The following is a 24,964-nucleotide window of genomic DNA, read 5'->3' as shown; positions in this document are numbered from 1 at the left end:
TCCTATTGATTTGATTATAACAAGTACTCTTGGCCAGCTCTTGTAATTTCACTTGCTCATGCTATAGAAAAGAAAATGAAGATAAGGATAATGGTGGGTAAGACCCTCCCATGGACACTTTGGACCCTATTAACGTATTGAGTAAATCAGACGATTGAGATATTCCCCTTCCTCCTCCCACCTCTACTACCACTCTCACTGTCTAGTTACCTTGTTTATATTTTTATGTTGTCAACTTTAGCCTCATATAGACTTTAAGGGTGTGATTATTTTATAAATGATAATATAGATATTTATTTAAAAAAATTTAAAAATTAAAAGCTTAAACAATCATTGATCTCATGAATCTTAGTATAAATAATTATTAAATTATATTTTTTTTGTATTATTAAATTCAAAACAAAAATCTTAAAATAGATAAAAAAAGAAAATAAAATGTACATTAATTAAAAAGTCATATAGAATGATATACACTTAAAAAACAAATGATACTTAATTTCATGAAATCATATTCTTAATCATTATTAAACAACCTTATGATCTTACAAATATTTTTGAAATTACCACAATTCCTATTTTAAAAACTTCTGCAAAGAACTATTGTTTAAAATCTACAACTATAAATATAAAACTATATAAAAGTATGCAACCATACTCATAGTAAACTTCCCATATAACCATTATATCTTCACTGTTTACATTTTCACTCTATTTTAATATGCTTAAAAAGAGACATTCAAATTTTTATAAATCTTACCAATCGGTTTTCAACTGGAGCACCTACTTCCTCGATGAGCGGAAGTGGAGGCAGAAAAACAAAAAAAAAAATTAAATAAAAATAATTAAATATATATATCAATGTATATTTGCCATTTGTGACGGGCGAGAGGGAATCCAAGGCCTGGAAAATTATGGAGAATTGGAAAAGAGGCTCGCTGGCGATTCTATCAGCCGCTACCAGATCGAATGCTGGTTCTTTTTCCCATCTCTTACTCTGTTCTTCTCTTTCCTTTTAAAAGAAATGAAAAAAAACATTTTTACGACAAAATAATCCCAAAACATATAGCTGCAAGTCTCCAAAATATTAATTTGATCAGCTACCAATATGAAGCTGAGATATAATTGTGAACAAGGCTGATCATTGACTCGAATTTCTCATTTTACTCTGAATTCAGCTATGTTTGGATGAATTCATACAATTGAAAGGGAAAATGGTATTAAATTTTCCTTTTACGTGTTTTTTAAGGTCTTTATTGGCTTAATTTTGAATTTAGTTGTATATTTTTTTATTTTGGTCAGACATTCTCGTTTGTCGTTGCAGCTTATTTCTGGGACTAATTTGAGAGTTAGAGTTTGTTCACATTGGTTGATAACTTTTTAGTTATTTATTTCAAACTTTGTAATCCATTGGTTTTCCCCTGCACACAGTTTAAGTGATTATAATTGAGAACCTTAAGGGTCGGCCTCATGTTAATATAGGGCTTCTGTATTGAAACTGGCTTGTACATTATTCAATTCCGTTCAATTTATAGTAAACGTTAAACAATTCTCATTTGTAAGCATGCATCATGTCTTTATTAACAAGATTCTATAAATTACATAACTTATTTGGCCTGTTGGACTGGCTACCCGGTTGGAATGGAGGGTCACTGGGCGAAAGGCATAAGGTTTCAGCTCTTGCTGGCTTAATGCTCCAATTGGGCATGCAAAGTTGCCTCATTGCTCCCAAGTATAAGAAAAGAGCATCTGTCTATTAAAAGAATTGCGTAGTCAGTTAAGCTTAGCCCATAGCTTTTGGGATTGAATGGATGTACAATGTCTTGCGTAGTATTACACCCCATTTGTAAAACCCATGGCAAGTACAGCCTGAATTGGCCAGATGGTGAAGACATATGTCCTCCACAATGGAGGTCACTTGTTTGAATCCCAATGCGGGTAGGATTATACATCTCAAAACTACATGAAGTAAATAGACAAAGCAATTTCCGTGTGTAACCCTTGCATAAGAAGAGTCTAATACACCAATTTGGTGTTTTTCTTGGCGATGATCTAAAAAACTACCATTGCCTTTGCTTTTTACCTGATTACTAAAGATTGTTAGCACTGCAGGTACTGTTTCCCTAGAAATGCTAGGTGAATTAGAACCCCTGCTTTTGAACTATTATGTTAAGTGTCAACATATTTCCTAAAAGCCTCAAATCTCATTGTATTATATTTAGTTTATTCTACCTTGAAAATGTTAAGCTCTTTGAACTGAAGCGAAGAGTGATCTCCCAGAAACCTAGACAAAATGTATTATGTCATATTTCTTTCCAATAGTACTTGAGACTCATGTACGCAGATGGTTGCTGTGGTAAATGTGTTTTTTCAGGTATTTTAATAGTGTCAACAGAATCACAGTTTCCATTCATGGATTGCAATATGGATTTCAATAGAATTAAGACTTCGCTTTTCTTTTCAACCAGAACTCAAGTCACAACAATGATAAGACAAAACGACCTATAAATCACAATAGATGCTGCTTGCATTGAGTCTCATAGATTCTAAAATATTGTTATTTGCTTTGTGCAGAGTATGTTCAGTCAGAATGCTGCAAGTTATACAGATCGGAAGACAAGTTATGCTCTGAGCTTACATCTTACATAAGATCTGCCAAGAAGATGTTCCCTCAGTTTAGTGTGAGGCCTGGAAATAGACAAATTCCTTTTGGGAGGGCTCAAAATTTGTACTGGTCTTCTTGCTGTACTTCAAATTCACACTTAGAAGGTTTATACAACTTACAGTCCGCACCTTATGGAACAGCAGCTAGAAAAGTCCAAAGAAATCGTTCATTCTCCAAGATAGAACCCGAAGATGTTCTTCACTTCCAAAATATACTTGCAGTGAAAAATGTCATCCAGGACAAGGATGAAATAGCCACAGCAAATACTGACTGGATGGGCAAATATAGGGGTTCAAGCCCCCTTCTGCTTCGTCCTCGGAACACGGAAGAGGTATATACAATACATGTCTGAATATTTTTGTATTCTTTATAAATAATTGCATGGCTCTCATCTTGTATTTAAGATACTTTATCACTTATACCACCCGATCTTTTGTCATTTCATTCACTCTCAGTTGTTTTTTGGTAAAAACTTTGATTAAGCATATTGTCTCCATAGTTTTTGAATTTATAATGCATGCATACTCTGTTTCTAAGTTTGTACTGCTTAGGTGATGAAAACTTTGTTGGAATTTTCTTGTGAATTGTCACAAGTAAGATGAAGGCCTCACAAGTCAGAACTGAATACTTAAAATCCATCCGTATGAAGCACCTAAGAAGCACACTACATAAAATATTTAGAATCCCAGAGTTTGAATTCGTGTAGTGCTTATAACCTGACCATAAGCAGGATCAGAGATTAGGTGATAGTGGATGGAACATCAATAGATAAGAAAATCTAGTCACTAAAATGAAAGAGGTTAATATGCATGCTAATTTTCAATTCAACTACATAGATCTTGGTGTACAAAAGAACAGACTTATAGACTTTTGAGTCTCAAGAAATGCCAATAGGAAAGGAAAGAGCTATCTTGATTCTTAATGTATTGTGAATAGTCATAAATTTAAATAAAAGATTTAATTTTTATTTTTTATAAAGAGCCGTGAAACATAATCATTAATATGCTTCGTGTAGTTAGCATATGATGTCTTTATTATTTTTTATTAATAAGGTTGAATTCAACTATGCATTAGTTGTTGTTGGCTTTCAAGTAGTTGTAGGAGTTAGTTGGTAGGTGATTGTATTTTGCTTAGCAACTGTTGGGCTCTTTATATAAAATTTTCATAGTTAGGGAAAGGAGTTTGATACTTGGTTGATCATCTTTGGTCTACTTTTGCAAATAACTTCATTTGTGAGTTAAGATATGTTATGCTGCTCTATCTGTTCATTATTTCTAGTATTAGTTTTGTTAAATAGAAGAGAAAACATTTACCACTATTGCTTTAAAAGAAATCATGTCCAATTATAAGATGTTAATACCCTTAGAGATTTTGTGAGCTTTAGGCGTTTTAAAACTCTTTCCTCTTTTTGGCCCTTAATGTTCGAATTTCGGCCTTTGGGGCTACTTTGCAAGAATTCTTTGTATTGCTTTCCAATTTCGGGTTGAATGCTTGAAATGCGCGATTTGTTTCTTTTACTTCATCTTTGGCTTATAAGTTTATTTTTCGCAATTTTAGTCTTTCTTAGCAATTTCGGCCTAAATGCCGATTTTGCAAACTTTAATGTTTTCTAGCCTTATAAAGCTAAAATGCGAACCTAATGTCCTTTTCTAATTTCCGGCCTACTGAAGTTGTTTTGTGCGATTTTTCTTTCTTTTTCGGCCTACTTGATGAAATTGCACGATTTGGAAAACTTTAGGTTTATTTCGGGTCACTTGGGGCGAATGCGATTTTGGGCTCTTAGTATTTCGCGAGTTTTAATGTGTTTCTCCATTTTCGGGCTTCTAAACTTTCGGCCTCCAAGGAAATTCTACACGATTTTCACTCTTTGCTGAATTTCGGCCTAACAGGAGAATTTGTGAGCTATCTACTTTGACGTATCCTTCTGCCTTAGTCTTCAACTTTGGGCCTCTCACGCAATTTCATTCCTTCATAGTTTTTCGGCCTACTGACTTAAAATGTGAATTTAGATTTTTAACGACTTTCGGGCGAAATGCTGTTTTTGCGCGATCTTCACTATGCTTGGGACTTTTGGTTTTACTTGGTATTTTCGGCTCATTGACCGATTTGGCGAGTGTTGGAGACCACCTTTCATCTCGGCTAAATAGTTGCTTTCGCGAGTCTTTAAGGTTTTCAGGGCAAATATGTACGTTGCACGATTTTGACTTGAAACACTTTCGGCCCCAAAAGCTCTCTTTTTACGATCTTCATTTTGCTTCCCATTTTCGAGCTATAAGCCAATTTTGGAGGTTTTGAATGATTTCGGGTTTGAAAGAGATTTTGTGCGAATTAGACTCCTTTCACGTTTTTCGGCTCAGAAGGTCCTTAGGCGCGATTTTGAAGCTTTTATTCATTTTCGGCAAGTTGAAGTTCGGGTTATGACTAAGAAATGCGGGATTCAAGTTTAGACATCCTCCCTTTGCTATTTTCGGGCATCTCGAGTGCTTTGCAAACTCGGCCTATTAAGGTGTTTGTGAGCCCTGTCTTACATTTTGGCCTACTTAGCCAATTTGTGAGCTTTTGGTCTTTGTTTTGCATTTTCGGCTTATTAGGGGTTTTCGGCCTTAGAAGCCAATTTTGAAACTTGATCTATATTTCGGGCTATAAGGACGATTTTCAAACTTGTTTAAAGTTTATCTTCTGTGAATCGCAATTTTCGGGGTTGGAGTTTGCAATTTGGCCTTAGAGGCCGAATTTGGCCTTAGCGGCATTTGACTCGGACTTTCTCAACTGCGAAGATTTCAGAGACGGGGGTCCCCTATTTGAAGAAAATGGGGCGAGGTGTGCAATACGCACAACATGCACATTAAACATCTTGCAAGTATAGCATAGATACACTAGGGCAAACATATATCATGGCGTAAACACTGCATATTAACAACTAGGGCACGTGGGATGTAACAAAATGTATAATCGAGAATAGGATATAGAAAGTGAGGACAATATGTCTTCACAATCTAAAAGATAAATACATAAAAAGAATGGTTTCAATAGAAGCAACAATATTGAAAAATGATAAATGAATTGATTGTGGAGAAAGAAATTAGAAAAGAGCCAAAAGAACTATGGTGTATTGATTTCAATCATGAGGGTCACATCAAAACTAATTATCCCAAGAAAAGGTTTTGTGATATTTGTTAGGTTATGGGCCATTCAGTAAAAGAATTCCCATACAATTTACAGTGTTGGACACAAGGAGAGTAGTCCACTCCAACAAGCATTCCATCCTTGAAAAGTGACTTAATTCATTGTTAAAACATTGCCAGCACTAAAAGTCACTTTTCAGCATTCCAACATTTAAAACTTTCCATCCAAAATAAGTGATTTTCCATTTCAAACAAAACACTCATACCAGGAGCATACAAACTAACCTACAATATCTTTGCCTTTTCTGGAACAAACTTTCCCAAGCAAGTGGAGCCTTTGATTGCGACTTCCTCACCTGGGTGCAATTCTTTTGGGCACTGTTTAGCTTTCACAAATGACAAAATAATAAAATATTTGAGAAATTGCTCCAACTTACTAACTTTACCTAAGGTGTGAATTTCTGAACTTTGCTGCACTTTTTTCACCTACAGATGTTTGCAAAAGCTGTGCTGCTTCTCATATTCATCTTAGAGGTGTGATTTTTCTTTATAGTCTGCAGTTTGTCAAAGATGAAAAATATTATTAAAGATGCATTCTTGAATCCATTGCACTTTTCAGAAGAAGCAAAATATTATCAAAGATGCTCCTCATGTTTTGGTGGATTTTTCCATAGATGTAAAAATCTAACTCCTGATTTATTGCGAGTCATTTATGGCCTCGATTCAATCTGCAAAAAACTCTTTGGCGATTTTTTGAAAAAATTAGAGCGACTTATTGGAAAAAATTGCAAAAAATCGGGAGAAAAACTCATATAACTCTGCATATGAGATGAGCTGAAAATTGATTGACTCATTCATCAATGTGTATGAGATGAGCTGAAAAAATTGATAGGCTTTGTGTGCACATGCCAATGCTAGTTATTGAACAAAGTATTTATTTTATGGAAGATGTGAAGTAGAGGAACCTTAATTCTACAGAAAGGAGATTCAAGGAATGCAAATCCTCTATAATATGTATTGAACTCAAATTCATTTAGAGATTGCACTTAATTTTTGGTATATGATATGTATTTAACTCAAGCTTTTGATTCTTATATGATAGAAATCAGCTAAGTCACAGGATACGGCGATTTTCATGGATGAGGTTCGAATTTAATCAAATTTCAAACTTCTATAAAAAAAATCGAATTTAATCGAATTTCATCTATAAAGCACTGCTATCCGCCTCTAAACACAACTCAGCTGTTCGTGGGTATTCTTTGTATATGCTTTGTATCTATTGGGTCATGGGTGTCTGCAACTGCTGGGTCGCCCTCGGATTTTCTCCAACAAGGGTCGCTATTCTGATAATTTATTAGAAGTATATATATATATTTAAAAATAAACAAAATTATAAAGGCGAATTTTATCTGAATTTTTCCCTTGTCGAATCTCATCCTAATTTCATGGCCGTTGAATTCGAATTTGTAATGTCCCCTTTCTAGGTGACAGGAGAAGAGTAGTGGGATAGTCTATTATTTGGATCTCGTAGGCTGGCAGTGGTGGATAGAGACTCACATAGGGTATTCAATATTCGGAGTTGGTGTTTCAGGCAGTTTGTGGGCCGTTGGGAGCAGTTCCTTGATTTTAGGGAGATTCCCTACTTTTTAGGAGGTTGTGGTAGTTTCCATATTTGAGGTTCCAGGGGACCATACCATGGTTTCAGTTTCAGGGAGATTGGGTGTGTTTCCTAGTTTCTAGGAGCATCCCTAGATTTTAGGGATGGGATTGCCAGTTGGCCCATCTTGTCCGGCATCAGTCACAGACAAGTGACAAAGTTAGATTCATGTTTGGTTGGTTATTTTGGGCTATTATTGGATCTATGGAAATATTTTAATATATTTAAATATTTCCTAAGTTAGCGATTAAATAAATTAAAATAAGGCCATGTATATAGCCATTTCGGAGTAATAAGGGGTTTTTGGCTTCATCTGGTTTGATATGCCTATGTGTTATAGCTCGTTGGAAAGGTCTTGAACGTTGCTACATGATTCTCACCTCTCGAAGTCTTTTTGGATGCTTGAAGCTATTTATTCGCAATAAAGTGATATTTTTCTATAGTTTGACGCCATAATTGAGAAAGTGTCACTTTAATTATAAAGCGCAAGCTTTGTTATTCTTTAGGGTTCGATTTGCAAAGGGAAAGGAGTTATAAGGAGATGAAAACCTAATTGATAGCATCTTTGATCATTTTGAAACTTGCGAATTTGGGAATTGTTCTGGAAGAGTGATTTTGGTCTGGGACGCAAACCCCAGGTCTAAGCTTGCTGAGACATAGCCCTCAGCAAGAGTTGACAGTGGATTTATCCAGGATTGCACAAAGATTGTCAGAGGTAGAAGAAACATCTTCTTGTCTTGAAGATTCAGCGTGCATATTGGGGATTTCAACAGGGCGGTTAGTCTATTTCAGCTGGCACGTGATTTGTAGCAGCTTCCATGCCTCCTTTGCAACCACGCCTTGTTTGTATGTTGGCTTGAAGGGTTGTATTCAACTTATTTGGTCTTCCTTGTTCGTTGCCAGTAATATTCCTCCATCTGGTATCAATCTAGATTGAGAACAACTCCAAATAAATGTATGGATTCTTGCTGAATACAAAACTAGGTTATTGCCTGGTATGATTTGCAGTATTTTCAGATTGCTTAAGTGTTCTTACATATGAACATTGTTTACTGTTTTATTTCACAGTTGTTGCTATTTATCAATTACTTTACTTATAACATCAAACCCAAAAAGAAACAATCCCTTTCTGCAACTTCTGTCTATCCTATAAGATCACCGAAAAATTACAAAATATAGTATGTTTAATTAAGAATTTATAGCAGCAACAGCAAAAGGATCCATTTGGGATCTTTCAGTGGTATCAAAGCATAATCCTGCCAGCCTGTGGGTTATAATTGCATTCACTTGGTGCGATTGAATTTGGTTTTCAGTTGGACAGTAAAAAGAATCATCATGACAGGGTTATGTAAAAATAAACAAGCAGGGAGGGAATTTGATCAAACACCTTCAAAGAGTTCAAGACACTCTAGAGGTACAACTACATCTAAAAGTACAAGGAGGAGGCCCCCTGTTAAAACATTCAATGATACAGTCATAAGCAACTATCATGGGTATTGCTCCCTTCCAAAAAAGCTACAGGATATGCTTACCTTCACCCAATTTATGGGTATTCCAGATGAAGCTGAAGATGCTATGAATTCATATCAGCTGCAAATAAAAAGAGAAGAACCGATTGACTCATCCTTAAATGAGGTTTGTAAAAATCTCTATGACGAATTGGATGAAGTGGTACCTATGAATGTTGAAAACATGTCACAGAGCTATGGCAACCATTCTGATTTTTATAACAGCAGTCCTTCATATGAACACAATGATGATTCACAGATCATGGCACATGAGGAGGAAGTTGTAGGAGGGATTCCTACAATTGGCACGCAATATATGAGGGTTAAATAAGAAGGATGCAAGGGGATAACAAGCCATAGCAGCCCTGACTTTTAAAACAGTAGTGAGTCATTCTCTCCTTTTCATGTTGTTGGCGCTTCTAATTATTGGGAAATGAGTCATGAAAATTCTATTATGGTGGGTACACATGAAGCATGCTTTGATCATGATAAGTCACATGGTATATTTCATGCTAGGACTGGGTTTAGACACTTTGGAGCAGCTGAAATAACTCAGTCCCAAGTGATGAATGATGCTTGGCTAGAAATGGCAAGGCAAACCAAGCTATTGGCTCAACAAGCCAAGATCAATCTTCAACGTGTTCGTGTTGTTCACCATTCATCTAATGATGAGAGACATGAGTTGCCTAATTCAGAATTTCCAGTTGAGGTATTTGATCATTCTCCAAGAGATGATAGTGGTTTGATTGATGATTCTTTTAGTGGGCCAGCCACTCGAGAGTTCTTTGTGTGGAGTAGTGTTGGCATGCATACTTCATTTATGAGTTTGTCACCTATTTCACTTGATATGGCAGCGATATCTTTGTTGGTTGGTGACTTCATTTTCTTCGATTCCTTGAGGACTAGTGACTGTCCTAGGTGGAATCATGTGGCATATCCTGACATCTCATTGTCTACAATAGTTTACTAGCAGTCTAGGAGTGTTCGGAGGTATACCTTTGGGATAGAGATGGAGTGTGGGGTGATTCTCGTTGATTGCCATTGGTTTGATGACAAATTTGATACCATCTATGTTGCTGATCAGAGTTATGACAGCGAGGGTTGGCGGCCACTTGTTTTGGTCATATGGCATATGGGTGTTCATTTTCACATTGTTTTGATATTCTACATGTTTGTATGGTTACTTCAGGGTGAACATTTGACATTCTCCTACTTCATCTCCTACAGCAAATTCTATATTTTGATTTGGGATCCAGGTATTGAATTGCTTAGTACATTATTTTACATGGATTCCCATACGTTACTTCATGGTTTGTGGTATTCGGGCATTTTTATCAGAGTAGTGCAGCGGTTGGGTGAAGCAACATTTATCAGATTGGTATGGGGTCCGGATGTTGGCTTGCTGGGTACTTTGTTCCTCATGGATCACCGCATGTTATTGCATAACATTCATGTAGACTAGAACAAGAGCATTCAGTATTTTATGTACGGCTTGTATGGGATGGTGGTGGTACATGGAGGCATTGTTTGTGGACAAGTAATCTCCAAGAAGGGAGGACTGTAATGTCCCCTTTCTAGGTGACAGGAGAAGAGTAGTGGGATAGTCTATTATTTGGATCTCGTAGGTTGGTAGTGGTGGATAGAGACTCACACAGGGTATTCAATATCCGGAGTTGGTGTTTCAGGCAGTTTGTGGGCCGTTGGGAGCAGTTCCTTGATTTTAGGGAGATTCCCTACTTTTTAGGATGTTGTGGCAGTTTCCATATTTGAGGTTCCACGGGACCATACCATGGTTTCAGTTTCAGGAAGATTGGGTGTGTTTCCTAGTTTCTAGGAGCATCCCTAGATTTTAGTGATGGGACTGCCAGTTGGCCCATCTTGTCCGACATCAGTCACAGACAGGTGACAAAGTCAAATTCATGTTTGGCTGGTTATTTTGGGCTATTATTGGATCTATGGAAATATTTTAATATATTTAAATATTTCCTAAGTTAGTGATTAAATAAATTAAAATAAGGCTATGTATATAGCCATTTCAGAGTAATAAGGGGTTTTTGGCTTCATTTGGTTTGATATACCTATGTGTTATAGCTCGTTGGAAAGGTCTTGAACGTTGCTACATGATTCTCACCTCACGGAGTCTTTTTGGATGCTTGAAGCTATTTATTCGCAATAAAGTGATATTTTTCTATAGTTTGACGCCATAATTGGGAAAGTGTCACTTTAATTATAAAGCACAAGCTTTGTTATTCTTTAGGGTTCGATTTGCAAAGGGAAAGGAGTTATAAGGAGATGAAAACCTAATTGATAGCATCTTTGATCATTTTGAAACTTGCGAATTTGGGAATTGCTCTGGAAGAGTGATTTTGGTCTGGGATGCAAACCCCAGGTCTGAGCTTGCTGGGACGTAGCCCTCAGCAGGAGTTGACAGTGGATTTATCTAGGATTGCACAGAGATTGTCAGAGGTAGAAGACACATCTTCTTGTCCTGAAGATCCAGCATGCATATTGGGGGTTTCAACAGGGCGGCTAGTCTATTTCAGCTAGCATGTGATTTGCAGCAACTTCCACGCTTCCTTTGCAACCACGCCTTGTTTATATGTTGGCTTGAAGGGTTGTATTCATCTTATTTGGTCTTCCTTGTTCGTTGCTAGTAATATTCCTCCATCTGGCATCAATCCAGATTGAGAACAACTCCAAATAAATGTATGGATTCTTGCTGAATACAAAACTAGGTTATTTGCGTGGTATGATTTGCAGTATTTTCAGATTGCTCAAGTGTTCTTACATATGAACATTGTTTACTGTTTTATTTCACAGTTGTTGCTATTTATCAATTACTTATAACATCAAAACCCATAAATAAACAATCCCTTTCTGCAACTTCTGTCTATTCTATAAGATCACCGGAAAATTACAAAATATAGTATGTTTAATTAAGAATTTATAGCAGCAATAGCAAAAGGATCCATTTGGGATCTTTCAGAATTCGAATTCGAACCTTGTGACTTAGGAAATCAGTAATATGTTCTACAAATTTAGTGTATATGTGTGTTTTTCAAGAATATTATAAGAATTATATATTTTCAAATGTTCGATAAATTTGCCCAGTTTTTGCCGATGTTTTCCCGATTTTTTGCTGAATCCCGAGTTTTCAAAATTTTTGGGCCAAAAGAGTTATTGCCGAGTAAGAGTTTTTCATCTTTGGATTTTTCCATATTGGATCACACATTTTTTTAGCTTTGTCACCGCCTCTTTGCATAGGTGCATCCTTCTTGTTAGGCATGCACCTATGCATTTAATAATGTTTTTTATTTCCTTAAAAAAAATGCCTTTTATACTAGTGCATGACTAATCAGAGATTTTTTTTCTTTTACTGAGATGTGTGGTTTCCTGGCATATTGAGCTTTGTCTTTTTTTTTTAATTTTCTGCCGTTGAGCAGACCCTTTTCCTTGGAGAGTTTCTCCATATGGATTGCAAATTTTAAAAAAAAGACTGCTCTTATTTGAGCAGTGATTCATAGGTATTGACTTCAATTTTTATACTTGGGCTGCTTCTTTTAAAAAGAACGAATCCTTTATGAAAAGACAGCCTCTTTATTTTTATTTTTGTAATAATCTTTAATTTTTAATAAGATCAATTATTTGTTAATATATAATTGACAGTAATTTTAATTTGAAAATTCTCAATTAATAATTAATAATAAATCATTAATTAAAATTAATATTTAAAATTAAAAATGATGGACAAGCTACACATATGACAACCTATGATGGAAAATTTGAAATTTTGGACCTTGACACAACTTGCAATTTGGCCAGAAATGACCATTTTTGACTTTAGCTTTGAGATTCAAATGACTAAATTTTGACCCTGAAAGTGTCATGTAACACAATCAAGTTTCAGATCGGGTACAATAAAATCAATTAATTCAATGAGTAAAAACACTTATAAGTTATTCGTTTATTTTTAATATCTTTATATATATGAAAAATATTTTAAATATAATATTGTAGATTTATTTGTAAATTATGGGTATTTTAATATATTTTTTAAATAATATAAGACTGTATAATATTATGAATTATATATACATACATGCATCTGTATTCTGTAAAACAATTGCCATATTGGCATACCTGAACCATGAAACTGTACCTGTTGGCATACTAGAACAAGCAACTTAAGTTTCTATGTAAAGCCAAGGGTTCAGTGTACAGATGAAGGTCAAGAGGTTAGAGAGGGAATGGAAGACAAAGATAGATCTGATGAAAATGGTGAAGCACCAAAGGATATGGCAAATTAATATATTGTCAAGGATCTGATTTTAGAGGTTAGCAAGTTTGGCAAGTTCGTGAAGTGGCACAAGAGGCTGTCATGTTAGAGCAGTTGGTGTGAGGATAAGGAAAGGCTGAGTGGTATTTGGAGATACTATGTAGGTTCCGACTCAGTGCACAGAGAGTCTCTGCATTTTTGTAATCTATGGTGAATGAGTAGCATATGAATTGTAACTATAACTTTTCTGCAAGTGAATAACTTTCTTTTTTCTTTGTCTCCATAACAACCTGTGTTGCTTTTCATTGTGTACTCTATGCTTCCATTAACTGTTTGTTCATTGGACCCATTACTTGGTACTCTATCGTTGGTTTGCAGCCAAGTCTCCAACCACAAAAAACAATTCTTCCAAAAAGTTTAGTGGAATCTACTTCACAACAAGGTCTATTTCATTCACTTCACAGAAAACTGCTACTATATCAATGTATACCTTGATGCTCAAGGAGCCTGCTTTTTGATATCATGTGAGAAATGGTTGAAAGGACTCAACATAAATCAGCAAGAATAGAAAACCAAATCAATCAAAACATCTCAGAAACAAAATACACGATAATGGGAGTAATGATTAAAAGTCTTGTTATTGAAGAAATTCCTGCAGAAAAGGTGATTATACATGAATGATCCTCCCCCAAGTTTTAATTTGAAACAGCACAACATATCTAATATTCAGCTATGACCTTTCAATTCAAAATGCTTCATATATGTTGTGTCCAACACTTTATCTTCTTGATCTGCTACCCTTGACTCTTTCATGGTTTCCTTTGCACTTATACATCACATTTTATATTAATATGACGTTCAATAATATATTATATCCAGTTATTCATAAAAATATTCATTGGACGAATTTATATTTGATCTTTTGAAAGTTTTAAGACTCAGATCAGATACCTTTTCTGCAGGTCTCACAAGTCCTTAAATATTGCAACACAAGATGTCTAGCAGTTGTTCCACAAGGTGGTAATACTGGACTTGTAGGTGGAAGTGTGCCCGTTTTTGATGAGGTACTAAATTTTTTACCACCTCAAGTTTGTAAATTTTACAATTATACTTATTGTTTTATTGATTATATTCTTAATCTTGTCATTTTGGCAACTTATCTAGACCTTGGCACTGTGGAATTTATGCAAAAGTCTGTTGATTTTCTGCATATGTGTGCAGGTGATTATCAATCTTGGTTTGATGAACAGCACAATATCATTTGATAAGGTGTAACTACACTTACACATGCCCTTTCATTTTTTAACTATTAGTATCGTTTAATGTGATGAGAATTGTAAGACAATCAATGCTTTGACATGTTATATCCATCTTTTGGCTTGCATATATTTTGCTTCTCATCCTTCATTTATAATACATGAAGCTTTGGAGTTTAGGTTTTCAAGATAAGCTTGTGCAAAAAAGGAAACAAGATCAACTTGCACATGAGTAGAGTGTAGAATGTTCATAGGAATCATTCTTATTTGAAATTATCATGCATTCTTGTTAGAAATCATTTCAACATTGAATGCAAAATATAGACCAATGCAATTGCAAAAACGTTTGAATTACTATTAGAGTACTAGGGGTAAAGAGTAACAACTTCCGTCCTTAAAATAAATTTGTCCATCTTTAAGATCCCCGGTTCTCCAAAAGATGATAAACATAGGCTAGTAAATCTATTCTAAGGTCTAGACTCTACATATTAATAGGTATTTAAATTCTTTAAGCCTATGCATGTTTAATAGGTTGGTTTGTGTTTGGTATAGTGTTGGTTGAGTCCTGTACACAAGAACTCTCGCATTAAGTTTTTTGTGGGCTATTATTTATAGCATAGTTATGAGGCTCAAACTCACCTTGGACTCAACAAGCTGATTTTGGACTTGGACTTGGACTCGGCACAAAAACTCAGCAAATTGAAAAATCCAAGAAATTTATAAATTTTTAAGGACTTAAAACTTGTTTCATGGACCATTTAATAAATAAACCTTAAAGACGCAATAATTGTAATGTCCCCTTCTTGGTAGTAATTAGTGTAGTTGACCATTAGCCTATTCTAGAGACCCGTAGGCTAGTCAGAAGCAGAAATTAGGGTTTCCCATCTTTGGGAGGATATTTTTGCATTTTCGAAGGCTTGCATGTTGGAGTTTGTTAGTTTGGGTTTTGGATTCCTTATGGGTTTTCAGAAAGCTTCGCAATGAGGGTACACGCATAACAAGTAATGGAGTTTGACTGACTTACTATTTTTACTAAGTGGAGGCAAAAGCAGCTGAGTTCTCTGGGTTTCTCTAGGTTTTTTGAGAGCTCTGCGATGGTATAAAATGCAAATCAATCTGAAGACCTTTCCGAGACTTACTATTTTTAGTTAGTTTAGTAGCTGCTTAGAATGTGGAGAAAATCACTTTGGAAACACTTACTATTTTTAGCAGTATGCTATTTATAGTAAGTACTATTTTTGGCAGTGCTATTTTTAGCAAAGGTTCAACAGGTCAGCTCAGTGTCTATTTCCGACAGTGTAGTCAATACCTTGGCCTCAGTTCATTTTGGTAGTATTCAGCTTTTGGAAGAGGAAGTATTTTTAATACTTTATTTTTATCCATGGCCTAGGCGAAATTTGTTATGACTTCAAGGGGTCGACTTGGTGTTAGAAATTAAATTATAACTCAAGGCAAATGGGCGATTTTCTAAGTATTTTGCCTTAGTTATATTTTTATTTTTGAAGTCATAGTTGGGCACCCACTTTACAAATTATTTTTTGTCTTATACTTATTAAAAATTTGTGATTTATGGTGAAAGTGAGATGGGCGAACTTGTGTAAAGGAAATTAAATGAACATGCAACGACAAATGTTGGTGAAATGTAATGGCATTTGGTTTTGGTGCATTTGAATTTGAATTTGGTTGGCAAAAAGTTATAAATTTAGGCCTTGGGCTTTCATTTTGGTATCCATGAAAATTTGTATAACAAAGTGTTGCCGGAATGGTGCCAGATTTGTGCTTCGAAGTTGCGAGCTTTGTAGCCTATGTTAGTTTCGTGCTTGAGATATAGCACCTAGTTGTGGAGATACTATTTCTGACTCAGAGGAATAGATAGAGATTATTGAGAATGGTTGCATCAGTTGGTTTTCTGTTTTTGTGTGAGTTTGTGTGTTTCATGGTTGCTGGTTGGTGTCTTGGCTGAAGCGTATTATCACTCCTAGTTTTCTTTGCGGGCTCCTATTGATTCTGGATATTGGCTCAAATGATTTCTATGCTTCCAGCGATGAGATTTGTGAGTTTTTAGCCCCTTGTGTTGAGTTTTCAAATTTTAAATGCAATTCGTACTTTCCAGCCTAGACGTACTTGTTAGGGAGGTGCATTGGGATGCGTGCTGAGTGTTTGGGGTCATATTGCTGCTGTTTTTCTGTTTGTACTTGGTCGCTCAATGCTTATTTGTTAGTTTGGGTGTGTTGTTGGGTGATTTGAGTGGGTTTTGAGTGAGTTAGGAGCATTTTGGTGTGGTTTGGTGTTGCTGTTTATGCATTTCCAGCTTGCTGTCATAAATATCAGATTTTCAAAAGTTGGTTTTTGGGTGTGATTTTGAGAGTGTGAGTAGATTGGGTGGTTAGATGATGATTGGAGGTCTCGTTGCAGTTGTCAGCTCTTAATCAGTACTTGGATATCAAATTCTATATTCATTGTAATGCTGGTTAGTGGTACTAACAACAACATGTTGGCTTTCTGCTGTCCCACTGCATAAGTGGAAGAGGCCGACTTAGCCGCCTACCTTAGGTTAGCAATATTTTTGTTATATTCAGAAATCTTTGTAATGAAATGTAAAGTTGGTTAGTAGTACTAACAACTATCTTTCAGATTTCTTATTTGGTTCCCATTGCATAAGTGGAAGAGGTTGGCTTGGCCGCCTATCTTGAGTTTGTAATACCGTCCTCCCGCTGAATAAGTGGTGGAGTTGATATTAATTTCCATTTCTAGTCCTCCCGTTGCACAAGCGGTTGAGTGATTGCATTCTCATTTCTTTGTCTTGTCCTTGGCTGGTTTACCGCCAAGTGATTGCATTGTTTCAATATCCCGCTGTTTAAGCGGAAGGGGTTGGCTTGCCGCCCGAGTATTGTAATCAACATTTTCAGTGTTGTATCTAACGACCCCCTTTCACTGTATGCTCTCACCCTCCCAATTTGGGCTCTCGGTGATGAAAAGGTGGAGGGGTTTCTTTTAGTTGATTTGGATTACATTATTCTAACCTTAATGGGTGATTGGTGTGTGTTGTGACCATTTCACACATCGCCCCATCGCAAATGGGGACCCCCTCTTTTTGCTTGTCTTTCGCTCGCTTCTGCTTTCGTTTTTGGGGTTTTGTTAGTCAGTTGGTCGTCTGGATTTAGGGTCAAGCCTTAGGGTTTTAAATTTTGTCTTTTCAAGCCAAAATCCAGTCGTTTTTGAGAGCTTTCGAGCTTCCTTTTCTAGGATGCAAATTTTGAATGCAATGAATTCGCCAAAATGGTCTAATTTTCAATTGGAATGTTGATGCAGGGCTTAAATTTGTCTAAGTGTTGACAGTGAAATGTGAATTTTTGTCTGATTGAATATTTTGACCAAATTTTGACTTTTTTTGATTTTGATCCTGGGCATTGGAATTGATTTGTTTCCACCTCGTGAAGTGTTAAAATGTGAAAAATCATGTTATTTTGGCCTGTAGGAGCAAAATCGCTCCTGTCCCTCAGTGAAGGACGGGAGCTCATTTTCAAATATTTCATCATCCCTGCAGAGTCCAGACAAATTTCAAGTTGGAAGTGATGGAGAACGGCGATATCTTTCCATTGAATATAAATTGAAGATTTTCATGAGCACAGAAATGCCTCCAGGAGGAAAATCGCTCCTGTCCCTCAGTGAAGGACCAGAGCTACAATTCAAATTTCGCCTTGTCCTCGCAAGATTTTGATGACTTAACAATTTGAAAGGGTCCGAAAGAAGATGCTTTGCCAAATGAATATAATTTGAGATGCTGAAACGAAGGAAAATGACCTATATTGACCAAATCGCTCCTGTCCCTCTCCAAGGGACCAGGGCGAAATACCTTATAGCTCCTGTCCCTCTCCAAGGGACCAGAGCGATTTCCTTCATTATGCAAAATCCAGATAAAGGTCAAGGTAAGTTTACGTTCAAAAACAAGGAAAAACATGAGATAAATGCGTTGAATATAAATTGAAGATTTTTGGGACGTCCATAACAGTGCTAAATGCCTAGTTCGCTCCTGTCCCTCAGGAAGGGACCAGAGCGATTTTTGATATAAATGATTTTCTTGCAAAGTTACAGATGATGTCAAGGCATGGACGAATGGAGTGAAGAAGGACGAGTCCGTTGAATATAAACTTGGAACCTGGCAAAGTGAGGTAAAGGCTACAAAAGGAGGATCGCTCCTGTCCCTCTCCAAGGGACCAGGGCGATACAATGGTGATGTTACTTCTTATACAAGTTCAAGGTCGATACAAGTCAAGACAAGGTGGCGAGGGACACTTCAAGACGTCTTTAGCAAGCACAAACATTCAAGGGTCGTCGCAATGATGAAATTCGCACCCTATAGCCTAGATCGCTCCTGTCCCTCAGGAAGGGACCAGGGCGATGTTGAATGCATTGGTCATTTCATGCAAAATTTACGTAAGGACAAGATGTTGCAATGTTTTAGAAGGTCCATGGTATGATAAAAAGATGATATACAAGGGTTTTGAACGTAAAATGATCATCATTTTGAGCATGGAGACTATATCGCTCCTGTCCCTCTCCAAGGGACCAGGGCGATTTGCTTTGGATTCCTCGTTTTGCTTCAAGTTCGAGCTAAGTCAAGACGTCATAAGATAGCATATGGTCCAAGGCATCGTTTGAAGATAATTCGCAAGAGTGTTGAACGTCCAAACATCGCCAAATAATGTAAAAGCCTCACATCGCTCCTGTCCTTTGGACAAGGACCAAGGCGATACTATCAAAAACACTCACGTTCCTTCAAGATCAAAGCGAAGCGAGGTTAGGAAGAGTGAAGGACGACGTTTGAAGGACATCGCAAAGGAGATCAAAGTGTAAAGTTGCCAAGGTCAAGGAGAAAACGTGGATCGCTCCTGTCCCTCTCCAAGGGACAAGGGCGATGGTCCCTTTAATACGTCCAAACACATAATGAAGACAAATGGAATAAGCGCAAAAGGAATGAGCATAGATGTTATTCGCTAACAGTGAAAGATTGAGGAACAAAGATGCATATTGAACGTGGAAATTTGGAGATCGCTCCTGTCCCTCTCCAAGGGACAAGGGCGATGAACACTCAAAAGGTATTTAAGTACGCATGCAAGATGATCAAATGCGAAGAACCTATCAAGATGATCGATTTTTAACGTGGAGATGAAGAAGTTGATCGTGAAGAAATGCAAAACCAAGATCAAAATCATGGATCGCTCCTGTCCCTCTCCAAGGGACCAGAGCGATGAGGTACGTCCCTTCCTTTTTCCAATTTTGGCGCCAAGTGAGCAATTCGAATTTTCCTCAAATGCTAAATCAATTTAAAAAATTGAATATCCATTTTATTTAGCATTTAATATGGCGTTATCTTTTATTAATTATTTTTTGCCTTTATTTAAAAATCGAAATTCACATTTAAAAAACGCAAGGCATTAATAATTAATTAATTAATTAATAAAAATCGATTTGGAGCGCTCAATTAAGCAAGTCGGCCTTGTTATTTTATTGCAAATCATTTAAAAAAAAATGGTTTTATTAAGCGAGTCGGCCTAAGGGGTGAAAGGATGAGCGCGCTATATATGAAGGGTGAAAGATTTCATTTTTACATAATCATTTTTTCATGCGAATTGAGGAGAAGTGAAGATAGTGCGAATATTATCGAAGGTGGCGTAGACACTCCAAGGGTGGTGCGAACTCAAACCAAGGGTGGCGCTTAGTTATCAAGGGTGGTGCGAATTTGAAGACCACACCAAATGCGAACTTGAGGAGACATTAAGGCGAATTTGCTAAAGACTTGGAGGATTTGTTTGAGCGATTTGTCAAGGACAAATTTGAAGATCATTTGGGACCACGTTTAGGGCGATACTTGAAGATCACGTTCACTCCAAAGGTGGCAAAGTCAATTTTGAGGAGACCGCATTGAAGACTATTTTATACTTCAATTTTTGCCTAGGCGAATTTTGTTTTTGCATTCTAGAGTTAGCTCTCTATCGAGGTATGGCGATTTTAATTATTATTGCTTTATTCATTCATCGTCATATTTCAAGTTTTGAAATTTTGAATTTTGAATCTCTTAGCTCAATTTTTTTTTTTTTTTTTAGGAAATGATAACTCTAGAGACTTATCATGATGTTTCCTAAAAAAATTTATCTCTCTTATTTACGTTATTTATTGCAAAATCTATTTCTTATAATGAAATGTTGTGTAGGTATGGCGACCCCGAAGGCGGGAGCATCCACCAGTCGCTCGGCTCTCATGAAAGAAGATCAGAAGACCGAAGAAGTGGAGACCAAGATCGTGTCGAAGTGGAGCAACATTGGAGATACCAACTTGGGGAACTTTAGCACGAAGAAGTTTCGAGAGGTCCCTTACATTGGCAAGCCATCACCTGTCGCCCGGAGAGTAATAGAGAGTGGCATCATCAAGGCGGCCGGTTTTCCTCCAGCTATTCAGTGCCACGAGTTGATGATCGAGTGTGCCCGTCACTGCAATCCACAGTCCAGGACAATTGTGTCCAATGAAGGAAACACTTTGGCGTACCTCTCAGAGGAAGCCATAAGTGAAGCCTTCCATCTTCCAGAGCACAGGGACATGATATACAAGAGCATTGAAGGAGCCAGATCAGTGTACGATGATGATCCAGATGCTTGCCTAAGCATAATTAACAAGAACTGGCTACTCAAGAGTCGTCCCCGTCTAAGCAAGGTACCGAACACACCGCATCGGATTGATTTCCAGGAGGAGTACAGAGATTTGATTACCATGCTCAACAGAGTTACAGGAGCACCTCATGCCTTCTATTTTGAGAAGTGGATGTTTTACTTCATCCAGGTGATTGTTCAAGGAAAGGGTACAATACATTGGGCTAGAATAATTAGTCATTGCTTAGACGTACAGTTGAGAAGACTCAGGGCTACTAAGTCCTTCCACATGAGTTCATACGTCATCTATGCCTTAATCAGGAGCGTTGAGTATGTAGGACTACCTCACAGAGGAGTGATTGGAAGAGGACCCGGCGAGGTCAGAGCTTGTGAATCCTATACCTACTTGCATCATCCGCCAGGAAAGAACTACAAGTTAGTCAATGATACTTTCACGATGAACATCACAAGGACGTTGCAAGGAGGGATTCACAACAGATTATCTCAGGATGCCCAGGAGTTCATCAAGAGGTACGGTGCTTGGTTCATTCAGTTTCCCAAGTTCACTTACATTAGAGTGCATGGATGTCCTTTACCTCCATACATGTTGCCAAGATATCCGACAGACAGAATTGTGTTACTTGAAGTAACAAGGCAGTTGGCAGCATATGTGAAGGCATTCAGACACAGACATCAGAATGGAGTTCAGGTACCTATTATTTTGGGTAATTCAGTTGAGGTATGTCCTAATGTCTTAGCCATGGGTGACGCAGAGAAGGAGTTAGCCTTGTATTCTTTTTCATCTTTTGCTTGGAGGAATAGTTTTGATCCCCATGGACATTTAGAGGAGACGATCGGTAGAAGATTTAGACATGAGCACCAAATTGAAGATTTTATGATGAACCTCCTAGATGATCTTGAAGTGAAACGTAAGATACATTCTAGATTGCCTTTGGATTTCATCAGGAAATGCAGGATTTACAGAGTGGCCGACCAAGCTCAGGACAATGGCAGGCACATCCAGTCTTCATATGATAGAGAAAGCAAAACAATAAGTTTGAATTGGAATGAGCCCGAGGTCGTGGATTTAGATGATTTGATGGCACCAGTCTTGTCTTGTACTCGCAGATGGGTAGACGTTCAGCATCAGAAGTTGAGAGAACAAGGCATAGCTATGTCTTTCACTTTGGAAGATAAACCAGCCGAAGGTGGAGCAAGTGTTAGTGAAGGCAATCCTAATCCTAGGAATTCAGGTGAAGGTAACCTTCGATGTGCCAGTGAGGGCAATCTCCATTCGAGAGGTTCAAAGAGAAAGGAAAGATCAGAAAAGAAAGGGTCTTCCAAGAAAAAGCAAGGTGCTAACAAAGATCAAACACCAGGAACTTCTTCCAGACCGGAAAATAGAACAGTTCGAGTGGAAGAGTCCATGGAGTCGATGGTACAAAATGACAGGCAGGAGGAAGGACAGGCACAGCATGTTTCGTCAGATGGATCTCTCCAAGACTATGATTTAGATAATGATAATGAAGTAACATCTCCTCCCAGACAAGAAGAAATAGTACATAAAGAAATTCAAGTTCAAGAGACAAGATCGAATATCCCAGATTGGTTGAAGGAAAGATTGACTAGGGTGATCGTAATTGAGGACGAGGACAGAGTATTTGAGGTACTTCGTACCATTCTTGGCAGAAGGATCGAGGTCGAGACAGATGTGGATATCTAGGAATTTGAGGATAGAATCAAGATCATCTTTCGCAAGGACGCAGATGTTACAGATGAGCAGTATGATCAGATGTATGCCACCATGCTCCTGATTGATAGAACAAAGGAACTTGAACCTACTTGGGACGCAGCTCTTCTAGATGCATTCGATCAGGTCATCCACTTAGAAGAGAGTATCAAGAATCTTCCCGAGATTCCAATCACAGAAATCGAAGGAATCGTGACAAAATTCATTGCATATGCTAAGAAAGAGAATTGGAAAGGGAATAAGATTCTAGATGAAAGGTTGTTACAGATGACATGACATCTTATTTCTCATTGGTTGATACCTCCTAGATTTTTGTGCCGAATTTAATATTTGGCTATGTATTTAATATTGTTCAGTAAAAGGGAGGTCATTTGTAACAAACCCTAATTAGGGTTTAGGTGTCATAATCTTGTCCATTGATTTACTTTCAATCTGGACCTTTCATTGTAACTGGGGATGCTATTTATACCCCCATTTTTCATTTCATTTGATAATAGTGAATAGTTAATAGTCGAATAGTCAGATAAGAGTGAAATAGAGAGATTAGAATTAGAAGTAATTTCATTTTGTAGCAAGATTGAGTCTTGAAGAGAGAAATTCAAGCAATTGTTGTATATGATGACTTGGAAATCAATAAAATATTGAAGTTATGGTGTTTTGTTGCAAATTTCTTGAGTTATTTTCATGGTTGTTGGATGTACTTGAATCACGCTCAATCAAGGTAGTTTGTTAATTTGAAAGACTAAGTGTGAGATTTGATATTTGGTAAGATTCGCTATCCAAACCACTAGCTTCTTGCTGATTGTAGGAACGCCTTGCGTGGTCGACTGGAGAACATTTTGAGTCCTTAACCTTCAAGCATTTTCGTATCTAGGATATGTACCTTCGTAGTAGTGTCCTTGGTCTTTGATGCATTGAACATCATTATTACCTTAGAAGATCGCACTAATTTCAATTGAGTTGTTATCTTATGGCAAAATTGAAGTTGGTTGAGTCTTGCCAAATCTCATTCATGCTAAGTCATTCATAGGGTTAGGCTAGATTAGACCTCTCAAACCCTATCTTTTTTTTTTTTTTCGAAAGTTCCTTTAGTTTAGTAAAATCTTCGAGCTTTGAATACGTAAGACCCCTTGGAGGAAACAACAAATCACATCATACCACTAAAAAGCTTGTCCACACGTGGAGACCCCACTAAAAGAACCTTGGAGTCCATCTAACTGATCCTTTTTGCAGATCTTCAGCAGTTAGAGACTATTTTCTCAGGAGAGGATAAGGTACCTATTGGTATTTTATTCTGTGTATGATTGTGTATAAAATACACGTCAACAGTGTGTTGTAAATTTGTTAAAAATTTGAAAAAAAATTGTGGGGATATTATAGTGGTATCAAAGCTAGTTTTCTTGCTAGCCTGTGAGTTCAGATTGATCAGAGTTCTCCATGAGTGACGAAGACGTCTGATACTACAATAGAGAACAAAGAAGACATCAGTATCGGATTCCTGTAGTGTCAATCGAAGAGACCTTTTTTGAGGTAGCAGTTGATTCTATGGCAGAGAGAACAACAACACAAAAAGAAACCCCTGATGCTAGAGCATAAAGAAAGTTTGATGCCATGATGGATATGATGTCATAGTTGTTGGCCAAACTTAATCAAAATTATGGTGGGACTCCTAATCAGCCCACTAATGGACCTGAAGCTAGCATTTATAATAATCCTGGAGGAAATGGAAATGGGAGTAACCATGGAAGCAACAATGGAGGAACACTTGGAGGGTCAGTATTAAGACCTTTGCAACCCGTCTTCCTACCTGTTGGTTTACGTTTTATCACCTACCAAACATTAGAATAAGATACCCAAAGGTATTCTATCCTCTCCTGAAAAATCACTTCTAATTCCAAGGTCTATATGTGTGAACAAGCGACTTTAGTGGGATAGCTACTTGGGTAGTGTATGCTGAAAATCTCAAGGGGGACTTACGTTTATGAATGTCTTTCAAGCTTCTGGACTTAGATGGATTTATCAATTTTAGGTTCTTTCTCTTTTTTTTTTGATTTTCCGGGATCTAGACTTTAAAAAAAAAGGG

General features: G+C 37.1%; 1 protein-coding gene across 1 annotated transcript in view; it reads left to right on the top strand.

The window, feature by feature from the left end:
- Window positions 1–799: 799 nt before the first annotated feature.
- LOC131060922 (D-2-hydroxyglutarate dehydrogenase, mitochondrial) overlaps window positions 800–24,964 on the top strand; it is a 301,696-nt gene continuing 277,531 nt past the window's right edge. The window contains exons 1-4 of the mRNA XM_057994361.2: window positions 800–972; window positions 2,572–2,993; window positions 14,191–14,292; window positions 14,450–14,497. Coding sequence (XP_057850344.2) covers window positions 912–972; window positions 2,572–2,993; window positions 14,191–14,292; window positions 14,450–14,497 — 633 coding nt within the window. The 5' untranslated portion in view covers window positions 800–911. The remainder of the gene's footprint in view (window positions 973–2,571; window positions 2,994–14,190; window positions 14,293–14,449; window positions 14,498–24,964) is intronic.

This window comes from Cryptomeria japonica, chromosome 1, assembly GCF_030272615.1.
Source record: "Cryptomeria japonica chromosome 1, Sugi_1.0, whole genome shotgun sequence".
Taxonomy (NCBI): domain Eukaryota; kingdom Viridiplantae; phylum Streptophyta; class Pinopsida; order Cupressales; family Cupressaceae; genus Cryptomeria; species Cryptomeria japonica.
The sequence above is the reverse complement of the archived record's forward strand: the minus strand, read 5'-3'. Positions and strand labels throughout refer to the sequence as shown.